This window comes from Melospiza melodia, chromosome 6 (assembly GCF_035770615.1).
Source record: "Melospiza melodia melodia isolate bMelMel2 chromosome 6, bMelMel2.pri, whole genome shotgun sequence".
NCBI lineage: Eukaryota > Metazoa > Chordata > Aves > Passeriformes > Passerellidae > Melospiza > Melospiza melodia.
The window spans coordinates 8541309-8555412 of NC_086199.1; the positions used below are offsets into that span (position 1 = coordinate 8541309).

At 42.7% G+C, this 14104-nt stretch overlaps 1 protein-coding gene across 1 annotated transcript; it reads left to right on the forward strand.

The window, feature by feature from the left end:
- The first annotated feature begins 732 nt into the window (after positions 1-732).
- Positions 733-11320, forward strand: CDCA4 (cell division cycle associated 4). The gene is made up of 3 exons (XM_063159805.1): positions 733-847; positions 3986-4066; positions 6548-11320. Exons 2-3 carry the CDS (start codon positions 4028-4030, stop codon positions 7304-7306), a joined length of 798 nt encoding a protein of 265 aa, XP_063015875.1. The 5' UTR covers positions 733-847; positions 3986-4027; the 3' UTR covers positions 7307-11320.
- The last annotated feature ends 2784 nt before the right edge of the window (positions 11321-14104 follow it).

Genomic DNA, 14104 nt, shown 5'->3' on the forward strand with positions numbered 1-14104 from the left:
GATCCCTGGTCCTGCTGGCCACACGATTCCTGACAGAGGCCAGAATGCCCCCGGCCTTCTCGCCCACCTGGGCACTCCCTGCTGACTCGTGCTCAGACGGCCGCTCCCTGCGGGCTGTGAGGCATCACCCCGCCCCCAGCACGCGGGTTCCTGGCTCTGGCTGCGAGACCCGGGGCTGTCGGCCGGGCCCGAACAGGAAATGCCACAGGCCTTGCTAATAGAGTGCTGAGGCCTCCTGTCACCCCGCGGGGCGCAGCTCCGGGGCTCCCTGGCCCTGAGGGAAGTGGCGCCTGACGGCGGGGAGAGCCTGGACCGAGGCGGCCAACGCTCGCTCTCCGCTCCCCCGCCAGGGCTCCCCGCGGGCTGCAGCGCGGCCAGGTCTGAACTTGTTCCCGCCGGAGCCCGTGGCCGGGAACCCAGACTCACCGCGGGGCCTTGGCTGCGATTTGAAATCGGGGCGGCCCCGCCTCGCCCCCGCCCCCGCCTCCCTCAGCCTCTCACGGCCGAGGGGCAGGGCCCGGCTGCCATGGCAACCCCACAGCCTTCGGGGGCGGAGCCCGAGGGCGGGACAGGCGGGCGCTGTAGCCAATCGCAGCGGCGAATGGCGCCTGCAGCGCCTGGCGGCAGCCAATAGCAGCCGCCGTCGCTCCCTGGTGGGCGCGGTCTCCGGGAAGGCCCGCCCCCGGCGGACGCGGGTCCCTTTGTGGCGTTTGACAATAAGATGGCGGGCGGGGGGAGGCGGGGCCGGTTGGTCCCGCCCGTCCCTCAGGCGCGGAGTGGACGGTGAGGCGGGAGCCGAGCGGGAGATCGTGCGCGGGCGTGCGGCGGCGACAGCAGTGACAAGGCGGTGAGTACGATGGGCTGGGTCGGGCTGGGCTGGGTCGGATCCGCGGGAAGCCGGTGCCGGCGGAACCCGTGGAAGAGACGGGATCGATTCAAAATGGCGGCGAGAGCGCGGGGGATGAGTAACCGCCGGGAGCGCTGAGGGGGCCGGGGCGGCGGGACAGGGGACCCGTTCCGCACCTCTCCTCCGCTCGGTCCCTCCCGCAGCCGCACTCCCTCAGCGTCCGCGCCTTTCCCGGGCGCTCCGCTGCCCTCTCACTGCCGGGGAGCTCCCCCTCGCTCCCCGCCCCGGTCCCGCCTCTCCCCCCGGCTCTGCGGGCTCCCCCTGCCCAGTGCTCCCGGCCCCCACCTGCGTGTCCCGGAGCTCCTGCCCCATCCGCTCAGCCTGCCGCCCTTCCTTCCCCGGCTGCTGGGACCCCTTCCCAAACCTCTCGAGTGCCGGAGAGGTGCCTGCCAGCCCCCTACGCCCCGGGGGTGGGCAGACCCCAGTGCTTCACAGGGGCCTTTGTTCCAGTGTGAATAGCGATGCTTCTGGCCTTACCATCCCTGTGCTGTGACTGCATCCCACCTTGTACCTCGACACCACCACATGGGCAAACGTGCATGGCTAAAGAGGAGGAGTAGCTCTCTTCCCGTCTTTTTCTCCGCTGTTACACAGAGTTCTTCCCACGGTTCTTAGAAAAGCCAGTGTTGGAGTGGAGAGGATTAGTGTTAGTAGAGGGGAGATACGGCCCCTTCTTGCCTTCCCGTGCTAACCATCATCACTGTACTTACGGCTGTACAAAAAGCAGCACCGTGCTTCACTGAACCTCCAGCACTGGCCTAGGTACGTCTTGTCTGCTTTCTCCTAAAGATAAGCACTGCTGAAATTCCCTATCTTCTCTGTTAGCCCAGTTAGTGGGAAGCAGCTTTTTTCCATTAAGTACTTAACTATATCTTTGGTGGGATATCACTACGAGTCTAAATTGAGTATGAACCTGGAATGTCTTAAGTTGATGCTCTAATAAGAATTGGATCAAATTTCAAGCACCTTTTTTGTAAAGCAGACTGGGAATTTGTTGATCCTACAAGCAAAATAAATAATGCTGTGCTATTATTTATTAAAAAAAGCAAAACAACAAAACCCACAAAACTTTTCCCTGAGTGCACTGTGCTGCAGCTAGCTGCTGTCTCCTTGACAACTTTTCTTTTTGCATAGCTGTTTCAAACAGCAGTTTAGTTGAATACACAAAGTTTGGGCTCATGACACTGAGGTAGCAGAGGAAGAAAGGAGATGATGTAGCTCATCCAGATGCTGCCTCTTGGATGGAGAAAGGTGCTGCTTGAAATTATCAGGGGATTTTGAACACCTTGACTCTGAAGCACCAAAAAAGGTTTTGCACAATGGCTAATGCATTATACTAGCAGAGGTGCACGTGGTTTGGTTATTGACCTAGGGAAGAACCTGGAATCACATGCAGCAGGTTTTGCACATTATTATATTGCATGGGAAAACTTTCCCTCTGTAGTATGTAAATAGATAAGAGATTACAGACTGGCCTGGCCTGCCAGCATCCCCTGTCATTTAGGCTGTGGATGTGATAATGGCTCTTTCACCAACAGCAATGGTCCCCTCCTGCATTGTCCAATATCTTGGCAGGCAAACAGCCACAGCCTCTCCTTCTAAAATTGTCAGATGTACCAAATATCAATTTGTTTTTCTCATGACTGCACCATCTTTACCTGTAGTTCTTGGCAGGGGGTTGGGGGGGATGTTTGGTGTTGGATGTTTGTTTATGCCCTTGTCACCTACCCTCCAATAAAGTAGAAATGTTGGGATTCAAATAGTTACCAGACACAGGCTCTCAAAGAGATTACTTTTCATTTACAGAATGTGTTCAAAGTGTACCTGGGGAGCAAAAACTTCTGAACTTTTACAGTGTCATAAAGTGTTTGCCAGAAATAAGAGATAGTTTATTGCCTTGATAGGGAGTCTGACTGAAGTTGTAGTTCAGATGCCTTGAGACGCTGTTTCTAAAGCTGCTGAGAGCTCAGTCCATTAAAAAGAGACTATGAGTTGTTTGAAATACAGTTTCCATGACATAACATCATTTAGTTTGGATATCTGGGATCAAGTCAAAAGCTTTTGGCTTGAGCATGTTAAAGGTGTTTTTTTTCTCCCATTGTAGTATTTTAACGAGTATGCAGCTTCTTGAGGAAAAACATGTTTTCTGCTGTCCCACCCCCAAGTGCTTTGTCATCCACCTTCTTCTCCCTCCATTTGAGAACAAGCAATCTTGAAAAATTGTTTATGACTACACAAAACAGAAAATAAGATCAGATGTCCATGTGCATCCTCTTAATTTGTTTCTTTTCCAGGTATGCATTTCAGTTGCAGACACAGAACTGTCTTGTACTGCACAGACATGTCTAGAAAAGTATCTGAATTGTTTCCATAGTTTATTATAAAAGTTTTTATAGCCTGTTGGAACAACATCCTTTTTCATTTCAGTAGTTCAGGGAATTGTTGCATGTGATGGGAATTTGTATTTGAGATATCAAATCTTATTATGATTTAAATGGGTTTTCAAAAACTCAGCCTTTATTGTTAAAGCAGTTTAATTACTGTCATTACTTTCATTATTGTCATCTTGCTAAGTAAAAATTAGTCATAAAGTTTCTATGCAGGTAAAGGAAAATTCTCTCATGTTTTGCTGTGTTAGAGTTTTGTGTTTGTGCCACCTCATTTTCTCTAGATGCTACAGAGATATACATGGGTTTGTACAAAAAGTGAAAACTATAGTTTTGTAATAAAATTGCTTTCATTACCTTTTGTTTGTGTACACTTTAATGCTCATATGAAAGATTTTTGTTTGCTCTTTAAGTGGCAGAGCTGTAGCCATAAGGCAAATGCTGGTCCAAAGGTCAGGGCAGTAGCCTAGGACCTGGAATTAACCTGGCATTTTCCTCCTGCTGCAGATTCTGGGGGTATTGTTGGCCAAATCACATTTGTGCTCTAACTGTGCATTGGGTTTAATGGTACTATTCATGTTTGTGGGAATGATGCTCACATCCTACAGGACAGACATACTGAAGGAAAACTGCCTTGTTCTGCATCTCCTGTCCCTGCCTGACATCCTGCTTGCTTCCCTGTGCTTGGCAGGTGGTGCTGTCACTTGTACTGCATGGACTCTTGCTCAGTAGCATGGGAGAAGAGGAAGGACTGCATCAGACACCATTCCTGGTATGTCACTTTTTGCTTCTTAAATGAAACCCTGACCTGGCACTCTGTGCAAGAACAGGATGGCAAAAAACTGTACTGGCTTTATGATGTAAGATACTAATTAAGATTCTAATTGAAAGCAAGTGTTAGAAAAAAATCAGTGAATGCTGTGAAAGGTTTATCTTTAAGAATAGATAAATGTTTTTCCTCTGCTTCTAGGGGCCCAAGTGTGTGTGATGTATTCTTTCTTATTCTTATTTTCAAGTTTTCTCCTGTGCTCTGTTCTCTTGGTGTGCCTTAGAAATGCCAAATTATAGATGTATGAAAACCAGGTTAACATTCAATTGAAGTTTTAATTACTCTTCACAAGAATGTAAGTTGAAATAAAAGAAGCTTCAAACTCTGCACAGTGTTTAATGTTTGATGATGTGATCATACATGATTTGTAAACAGTCCCCAAAGTTTCTAGAGGTTGTTTCACAAGGGGGAGGAAGGGTATGTCCAGAAATTACTGCACATAGAAGTGTAGGAAAGATTAAATAGGATATCCTCTGATAGGAAGTTTGCAGGAATGTCTGAAAATCTGGAAAAGGAACTATAGAGCAACAACAATATCCCGTATTTAAAAGGAGTAATGGAAATATGTTGGCTTTCAGGATGAAATTTCAGAAGCAACATCCAAAGTATTTAATACATAGCTAATCCATGGATAGCTTTTAAGAAGTTATGAAAAATGACTGCAAGACCAGGTTTATTCTATATTGTAGTCTCTGCACATTATGATTTCTAAAGAGTTTTGTACCTTCACTGCAAAGAAATCTTTTAAGAGTTGGCAAATCCCACTGAAGGTTATTTCATGGATATATACAGCAATGTTACAAGTGTTGTTCAGAGTCAGACCAAGTGTTTATCTAGCTACTGTGCTATCCCCAGGTTTTCACAGTAGATAAGCATGTAATGTATTTTGAAAGGAACAGTGTTGTTGCCCTTTGGTGGATTTTTGGTGTCTCTGAAAAAGCTGAGAGAAAATTCCTTGAAAATACGTGGAATGTACCGTAGCAACCAGAAAAGCAAGGCAGAGTTTAAGGCTTATCTAGGAAGATGGGAGATTATATAGAAAGACACTGCAATAGTATTTTGGTTTTATTAACTTGTAGTTGAAAAACTGTTTGGGTCACTGCCTTGAAAAAAAGCCCCAAATATTGGGCAAACAGGAATTCTAAGGACAGAAGACTTAGAAGGAAAACAAGGAAGATGCATAAATGTAAAGATCAGGTATCAGCTTTCATTTGCAGCCCACTTTTTATAAGACTTAAAGAGATGCTATATACTGCATTAAAAAAAATACTTTGTATTCCAAGAGACCACCTGCACTGCAATATTTGCACGGGGCACTGTTGTCAAAATTAGTGCAGTTCAGAAGAGCTGAGGCTGGTACTTGAGAGGTACCCCTTGTGTAATTCAGCAGGTGATTTTAGGTGTGAATACTGAATAGCCTGCATGCACTCTGTGTATTTTTAGCTGGTGAACCCAAGCTGTGAATACAGGAATTTTCCTGTCTTACAGTCAGTGGGAAAGGAGTACAGAAGCCCATACAGAGGATGACTGGGACTGTCCTTACTGCACTTGCCCAGTTCTTATTGGAATTACTCAGTTCACTTACTCACCTAAGGAAGGGAACCAGAAGGACTGCCTTGGGCACCTCTGCTCAATGTCTCAAGTTACATGGAACAAATCTAGATATTGCTGTCTTTGTAGCCAAATATGCTAATCTTTTCACATGTGCTGCCCATGGGGTTTTTTTCATGTTACTCTGTTAGGCATATTAATGTTCTGGAGGGATCAAATCTTTTAAAGATGGTGTGCCAGGTTGTATTTTTATTTCCAAAATCAGAGGTTAAGCATGCCAGTAGAAACTCTACTGGCAGAGAGGAATGAGGAGAAACTGCCTGTGTAGTAGAGTAGGGGAAATGCAGCAGGTGAGATGTTTGCTTCTGTGCGAGGCAGCAGCTCCTGGGTTGCATCAAGTGTGGAGCTCAATGGGAGCTTTCTCCAGTGCCATGCCTTGTGGGAGCCAGGAGCTGGGGGCCTCTGCCCTCTCTGATGCCTTGTGTGAGCCAGGGGCTGGGAGCTCCAATTGCAATGCCTTGTGTGAGCCAGGAGCTCAGAGCCCCAGCCCTCTCTGATGCCTTGTGGGAGCTGGGAGCCCCAGCCCTCTGTGATGCCTTGTGGGAGCTCGGAGCCCCAGCCCTCTCTGGTGCCTTGTGGACCTGCTCACCCCTGGTTCCCGGATGTCGCCTTTGGGACCCAGTCCACAAGTTCCTGACCCCTGTTGTACCACACTGGCCATTCTAGAACATGGTATGACAATTCTGATGTTTCTTTTTAATAAAAGATTAAAGTTCACTGTTCTCTTTTTTTAGTGTCATTTTTTTCCTCCTCCCTCTTGAACTGTTTATATTGTACATGATTTTTTTTTTATTTGTTTCGGTTTTATGACAGGACACAATGTTTGTGCGAGGATTAAAGAGAAAATGTTTTGATGGTGAAGAAGATATTGAAGGCAGTCTGGCTGGTATTAAGGCTATTCCTTCCTACAATCTGCAGCGGCAGTCACTCCTGGACATGTCCTTGGTTAAACTTCAGCTGTGTCACATGCTGGTGGAACCCAACCTTTGTCGTTCGGTGCTCATCGCCAACACGGTACGGCAGATCCAGGAGGAGATGACCCAAGATGGGACTTGGCAGATGATAAATACACAGAGCACAGGGCAGGCATCCCTGGATCGTCTCGTTTCCACAGATATCCTCTGTCGTTCATCTAGGGATCACCAAGCTGAGGGAAAGCATGGGCCAGCCTATGGTACCTTCAGTAAAGACTTTGAGAGTGACCAGGCACAAGATAATTCAGAAACTATGTCAACAGCCCCTGCAGTGCAACCACCAAGAAACCTGCAGAGCAACGTGTGGGAAATGGAGAGTCCACAAGAAAATAAAGGAAACTTTCAAAAATCTTTAGATCAAATATTTGAGACACTGGAGAATAAAAGTCCTAATACTGTTGAAGATCTGTTTTCAGAAGTTGACAATTCTTATTATGATCTTGATACTATGTTAACTGGCATGATGAGCAACACAAAAATGGGACACTGTGATAGTCTTGAAACATTTTCTTCTCCAACAAATACAGCTTCTAACTCTAATTGTAAATCTGATCTTAATGACCTTGATCATATTGTGGAAATCCTTGTTGAATCCTGAAACTCCTTGTGTGGAGGTAAAGATGTGTTAGTGGGAAGAAAAGACTGGAGAGAGCAATTTCCACAGTTGGTTCTATCAAATCTGCACGAGTATTTTACAAATATCTATATATTATATAGATACATATATTAAGAAGCACTTCATATTGCAAAATAGTGTTAACTCTTAAAGTTAACCTGCAACTTGTAGTGTAATAATCTGATTTATTGTCCACTGAACTGTAAGTACATATGGTAAATGTTTCTATGTTGGGGGTCAAAGGCTCTTGAAATTGGATTCCTTTTACCAATTTGTTTTAGCCTTTGATGGAGGATATCCTCAGGGAGAGGGATTCTCTTATCTTCTTACACTTCTCCCATAAAAATGGTAATAAACAGAAGAGAGAAGAAGTTGGATAACTGGTTTCCTGTTCCCTCCAGTTTCCACTTTGTTACATGACAAAACTCCTACCACACCTGCTGCTTCTGTGTTAAGTCCCTACATGGCTCTTAAAGAGCAGTATGCAATAGTTCTTGTTATCCTTGCTAGCTTCTTCTGGGTTTTGCTACAATTTTTACTTCAAAAATAGTTTTAAAGTGTTTATTGGTGTTTAGATTTTTCCAGGTATTTTCCTAAAATATATTTTTTACTACAGATGTTATGTCAGCTGCTAACTTAGTAACTTTTGATCATATCTGCAGTTGATGTATTTTTTGCAAGATTTTCAAAAAGGGATGTTTTTTTACCATGAGCTACCCAATGTAGTTCAGTAAAGTGTATGTAAATGTAAATATGCAATTTTATACTTTGCATTAAAATGTAAGAGCTGTTTTCATGATTCTGTTTTATAGAGTAGTACTTTACTAAATTGAGAATTGTACATCTATGCTTTTCATACTCCACATATTTGAGTATCACTATAGGAAGATCTTTGATCTAGCTAGACACAATTACATTTAATTCATTTCAGACCATACTTTTTTGTTAACTACAAACCTAAATGATGCAGGTTTTTATTTATGTGTATTTATATGTAAATGTCATCAAGTGAATTGTTTATCATTGAAGTCTACCATCAAATATTTGTTTATATGGGATAACTATCTTGCACTAATTACTACAAAAAGTGTTATTAGTGGCCTTTAAGTCTCACTGGTTGGTATGTCATGATGTCTTGTCATAATTAATATGCTCCACTCTTACCAAGGGTTTCCTCTTGGCTTTTTTAATAACAAAAAATGTAATACAACATGGGATGGTGGTCTTTTCTTCCAGCACATTTGGTTTAGAGTGTATCTAACTAATCTTCTTTCTAGGAGACTTTTTTGGGGGGAAAGGGATAATTTGAGTATAGCCTGTGATTTCATTATAAAATAACAAATGTTTCCCATCAGAAGCTGCTACTGGGGAAAAGCCCCAAGCTAGCAGGATGTAGGGAAGGGGGGAAATATGGATTGGTTTCTAGAATATGTGGGCCATGGCTGTGCCAGGGGAACACATCTGTCAGTAACAAGTTGTTTTCTGTAGATCTGAGCCAAGCCAGCTGCTGAAGAAGAAAAGAGAACCTTGCTGTGTGTGACAGGCTCTGCCTTGCCATGAGTGACCTCACCTACAATGCAGATTCTCAAACCTGAAAGGGGATTGGAGGTGCCAAAGGGGTGTTAGAACATCTGAGTATCACTTCAAGAATAAGGAGACCACTGAGCTTACCTGCTCTAGAATCATCTGCTTTGAGGAAAGATATCATTTAGCTAAATTTTGCAAACTCAACAGTCGAATGTGTATTGGCTCCATCTTCTGAAACCATGCACTTAGTGTGAGTCTTCAGTGAACTAGAAGATGTTTCCTTGTATTAAATTTGGCATAAGATAACTTGTAGTTGCTGTAATTAAACTTTGATTAATAACTTCATATTAAAGGAAGAAATAGCAAATAGGCACTTGCAAGTTCAGTCTGTGGGATACAGCTGGACCACAGAGAAGCCCATGCCTTAACAGAGAGATCATTTATAGGCATTGCAGCAATAAATGCTGATTCAGCAGGATCCAAATACAGATAAAAACTCATATCTCACAGTGAAAAAAAAGCTGGCTTATGGGGTAGTGTTTGTTGTAGTATCAGAAAGTCTTACAAAAATTATAAATCTGCAGGTAATTTTTCTTGATGCTTTTCTGTGTGTGAACCACAGAAGTGGAAAGCAGATGCCTTAGGGTAAAACAGAACCAGTTTCAGTTTTATAAAGGGAACATCAGCATTGATTGGAATAATTAAATATCTTCTGTTCCTCTGGGAAACTTTTCCAAAACTGCTCTGAACTGTGTTGAAAACCCACAAGTTTGAGCAACTCTGTGTGTTCCCCTCTGCCCCCATACCCTCCATTTTCATTAAATGTGCAATTTCATGTTTAAATATTTTAAAAATGCTCTTCCCCACCTCCTTAGTGTGCATCAGTCTACAAGTTACAGACAGGAATCAGAATAACTTGTTCATAACTGTTAAACTGTGTATGTCAAGTGCACATGTGTGTATTTATAACTCTATACTTCATCTAGCTGGGTGCATTCCTTTACTGAGGAAGCTGTGCCTACTAAAAACAATTTATAGAGTCCACTTGGCTTAACAGGAAAGCTGTTAGGTAAGCAGGCATTTGTGGAGTTGAGCATTTAGACAGAAATATATATCCTGTTTTATTACATTCTTAAAACTTATGCCAAATCTTATGTGCTCTTACAAGCCTGGTATCTTGGCTCAGCAGGGTTAAGAATTGGTATTGCTGAAACTTGCACAGTCACCATGCAGAACTGTTGGGTGCCTGCAACTGGTCTGACTTTGCAGAGACCAGTCTGTAAAATCAGCTTGTCTCCCTATTGCTTTAATAATGTGTCTCACTCTAATTCAGCTTCTCCTGGTTAAAAAAAAAAAAAAAAAAAAAAAAAAAAAAAAAAAAAAAAAAAAAAAAAAAAACAACATAGAAAAAAGAAGCTTTATTTTTTTAACTGCTATTCTCATTTCTTTAGTGAGCTGTTACAACAAATGGTGAGAGATGATATTTGCTGCTGGGGATCTTCTTAATTTCTACATGTAAATGGGAAATTTAAAGAACATGGCTTCTGTAATTAGGAAAGGCTTCTGACAGATTTTGCTGCCACTCCCAGCAGCCTTTTTTCTCTCGTGCTCCTAGGGAAGAGTTGTGGAGCTTGCACAGCATCAGTGCCATGTCAGACAGGGCTGTTGGTGTGCTGATGGCACTGGGCTGTGGAGCTGCAGCACAGCAAGCACTGTCAGGCACACAGCTCATATCCAATCTGCTTCCTTTGCAGGTAGCACTGAGTATCTGTGCCCTTCTTCTGTGCCTGGGGTTTTATTTCTCCTTTTCCCTTGCCAGAAAATCAGAGATCAGGCACAAGAAGTGCAAGGATCCAGGCTGCTGTAACAATGGCTTGTCTGCTTATTGCTTCTCTGTTTGTGTGGTGTTTTTTAGTTTCTTTTAACCCCCTCTCTCTGTGCAGCTCTGGAAGTTTGCCTAGCAAAAAACATCACCTGTCTCTACAACCAGAGCTGCATTTGCCTAAAGAACAAATTTGGTCAGTGAAGAGAGAATCAGTGTTGGAATTTAAAAAGCACCTTTCCTGAGCAGACTGCCTTGGAGGCACAGCAGTGAAGGGTTTCAGCCTGGAGCAGGTGAGGGATTCACACACGAGCTGAGCCTTCAGACTCACCAGGAATTACCTGTTCTCAAAGCTGTCCTTAGACTTTTTTGAAGTCTTGGGTATGTCTGGGCTACTGTAGTAAGCATTTTAAAAGGCATTATTGTAAATTGACTGAGAGTATAGTTTAATATTGTAATTATCAGACCATCATGGATTTTTTTGTGTCTCAGAATATTGATTTGTGTGACTGCTTTACAGTCTTGCAGCTTATTCCATATTCCCTTATAGGTAAATGAACTGTCAAAAGCTGGAATGAAAAAAAAAACCCAAGACATTTGCTTTCTGACATCCATGATAAGACAAATAAAAATGCTTTCAAAAATTACTTTTGTTCAAAGTGAAAATATGCTTGTGTTTCAAGCCTGGGATGTAGTCCCATATGCAAAAAACCCCCATGACTGATGATGACAAATTTTGTTTGCTCATCAGTTCTTATATGAGTGTTATTTCACACTCTGACTAATACTAAGAGTACAAAGCCACCAAGTTTCAAAGAAATGAAATAAACATCTTGGGAACATGCACATTTTTGTCAATCTGGCTTATTAAATACAAGGTTTTGCAAGGATTGTCTGAACTTCTTTTGGTGTCTCTTGCAAAGCTGACAGCTAAGATAAGTTTTCCTACTTTTTTCCCAAGGAGTTTTCATGGAGAGATGAAATCCCATTGAATAATTTGTCAGAAAAGAGACTTTTTTGAGATGTTTGTAAAAAATCTTTTGTTTTGAAAAAAAACTAGTGAAAAATACAAAAACTCCATTACTTGACATGATTTTCTTAACTTTGTATGGCAGCTCTTAAAAAAACCAATAATTATTCATTTGCTTAGCCAACATTCCCCCAAAAGGAGTGGTTTATGACCTGAAGAATTATTGAGGTAAATGTCCATGCATGACAAACATGTCAACAGGAAAACCTAATGCCAGCAGCTGCTTTGCATTGCTAGGGAAACATTTGAGTAATTTCAACTGGCATCTTTTTAGGGAAGAGTAATTGAAGGTACAGGTGATTACATGACTGCTTGCAAAACCAGAATTAAACAGAAATTGTGTCCCCATGTATGCTGTGTTTGGAAGTCCCCGTGGAGTGGGAAGTGCAAGGATGTACTGCAGTAGTAAAATGCTGCAGCAAAGGAAATAGTATATACTAGTTTTCATGTTCCATTCACAGACAAGATTTGGAGAGGAAATCAAGAAAAAGTAACTTCAGCCTGGAGTTGTACAAGCTGACAAAACAGGACTTCCAAAGGAAAGAGTGGGTATGTTGATTAAAAAACTCTAAACTCAAAAGAGTTTAACATGTAAAAGAAAAAAAACCCAGTGCTTGTAACAAATTCACTTTTCTGTGTTTGAAATCATTACTGAGAAAAAGGCTAGACATGGAAAGCACTGGGTGTTTGCATTATTTTGTGTCCAGTGAACTGACTGAAGTTTAAGACAAAATTGTTGAATGGTTAATTATTTAAATTGAAGCTTGGTACCATCATTTGCTTTTTTACCTCTGCTTTGTTTGAAGGGTATAGGGGGAAAGTGCTTTTTCTTGTAAATTGTGATTCTTTTGACAAAAGAGAACAATGGCTAATTTCCTATCTGAGAAATATTCAATAAGGTGTTGTTAGGTTTTGTAATAAGCATCTTGTGTCATGGCCTTTCTAATAAACTTGGGTAGGTGTAGGAATAGTTTGTTCACAGAGGCTTTACACCAAGAAGAGGTGGTAAAACTAACCAGGGTTTGGTGCAGTGTGCTCTGCCTTTCTCACTTCCCCTATGGAAGGGTGGCATTACAGGATCATTCTGCCATTCAGCTTTAGAACAGCTCTTTCATTTCAATCAAATCCATCAGATCTCACAGTCACTACATTTTTAGAATGTTTCCAAGCGTGGAGAAATCAGAAGAAAACAGCATTCTGTACTGATAACCAGTAATCCAGATAAGGGAGAGATAAGCTTCCAGGCATGAGACCAGCTTCAATTAGAGCTCATACCTTAGACACAGAGTAATTAATCATAGGCATAAATCCATAGGAAAGCAGACTTCATTAGTTCTTGTGTTCCTGAACTGTGTTTTGGAATAGATGCCGAGTGTGAAGGTAAGAAGAAGTAGCAAACCCCCAGCATTCCTTTCAGATGAGTTATATGGAGATCTTGATTGGTTTGGGGGTTGTGTTTTTCCCTGGTTTATGTGAAATTTGCTGCAAAAGCAAATATGCTGTTCGTGAGAATGGCATCCTGGCCTGCTGCAGTGAGTATAGTCATACTGAAAGCCCGTGTTTAAAGCTTTAAAAAATCATATACAATCCTTGGTTTGCCTCAAGGTTAGTTCAATTCAAAATGGGAGAGCATTAGACTCCTAGAACATGACCTCATTTGAGAATGTAAGCACTTTTTAAAGGAAGATTTTTGTCAAGAAAGATCTTGTATGTGAGCTCAGCCCTCTGAATTCTTCACTGTGTGAGACAAGCATGGCTCCTCTAGCACAGGAGACATTAAATATTGCCAAGCTAAACGAGGTTCCAGTTCTTTTATGTGAATCCCACTGTTTACAGAAGCAAAAAGTGACCAAACCCTTTGCAAATAATCACCATATTTTGTGTCACTTATATTAACTTCTTCGGCTGTTAAGCCATGAATCCAAAGTTCTGATGCATGCGTTGAAACAATTCCGGGTTCTTTTTTTCTGTAGCTCTTGTCAGATCATGCTTGAAACAACTGACCTTTCTAGAAACTCCCACTGTAGAAGGCACATTCAGCCTTTTCTATTGCACAGAACAAAAACTGCTTACAGAACAGCTGACCACCTCAGGTTAATCACTCAAGCAAGAGTGAGGAGAGCAGGGAGACCAGTGTTGGTGCTCTCTGGAAGGTCTGCTGGGCTGGAGGAGAATTGCTGTACCAGAGGCTCAAGCGCTGAGCTGGAGAGGGAGAATTGTCCAGGACTGTCCTGGTGCTGCAGGGATGCCCAGAGGTCACAGACTTTTGGCCAGCAGGCATCAAGTCTGCAAAGCCTAATCTTGGCTCAAGCTCTGGGGACACTTTGGTGGTACTGCTAGTTAAACTATCCCTTCATATTCTGTATTAGACATAATGATTCCAGGTCCATCCCTTCTGCAC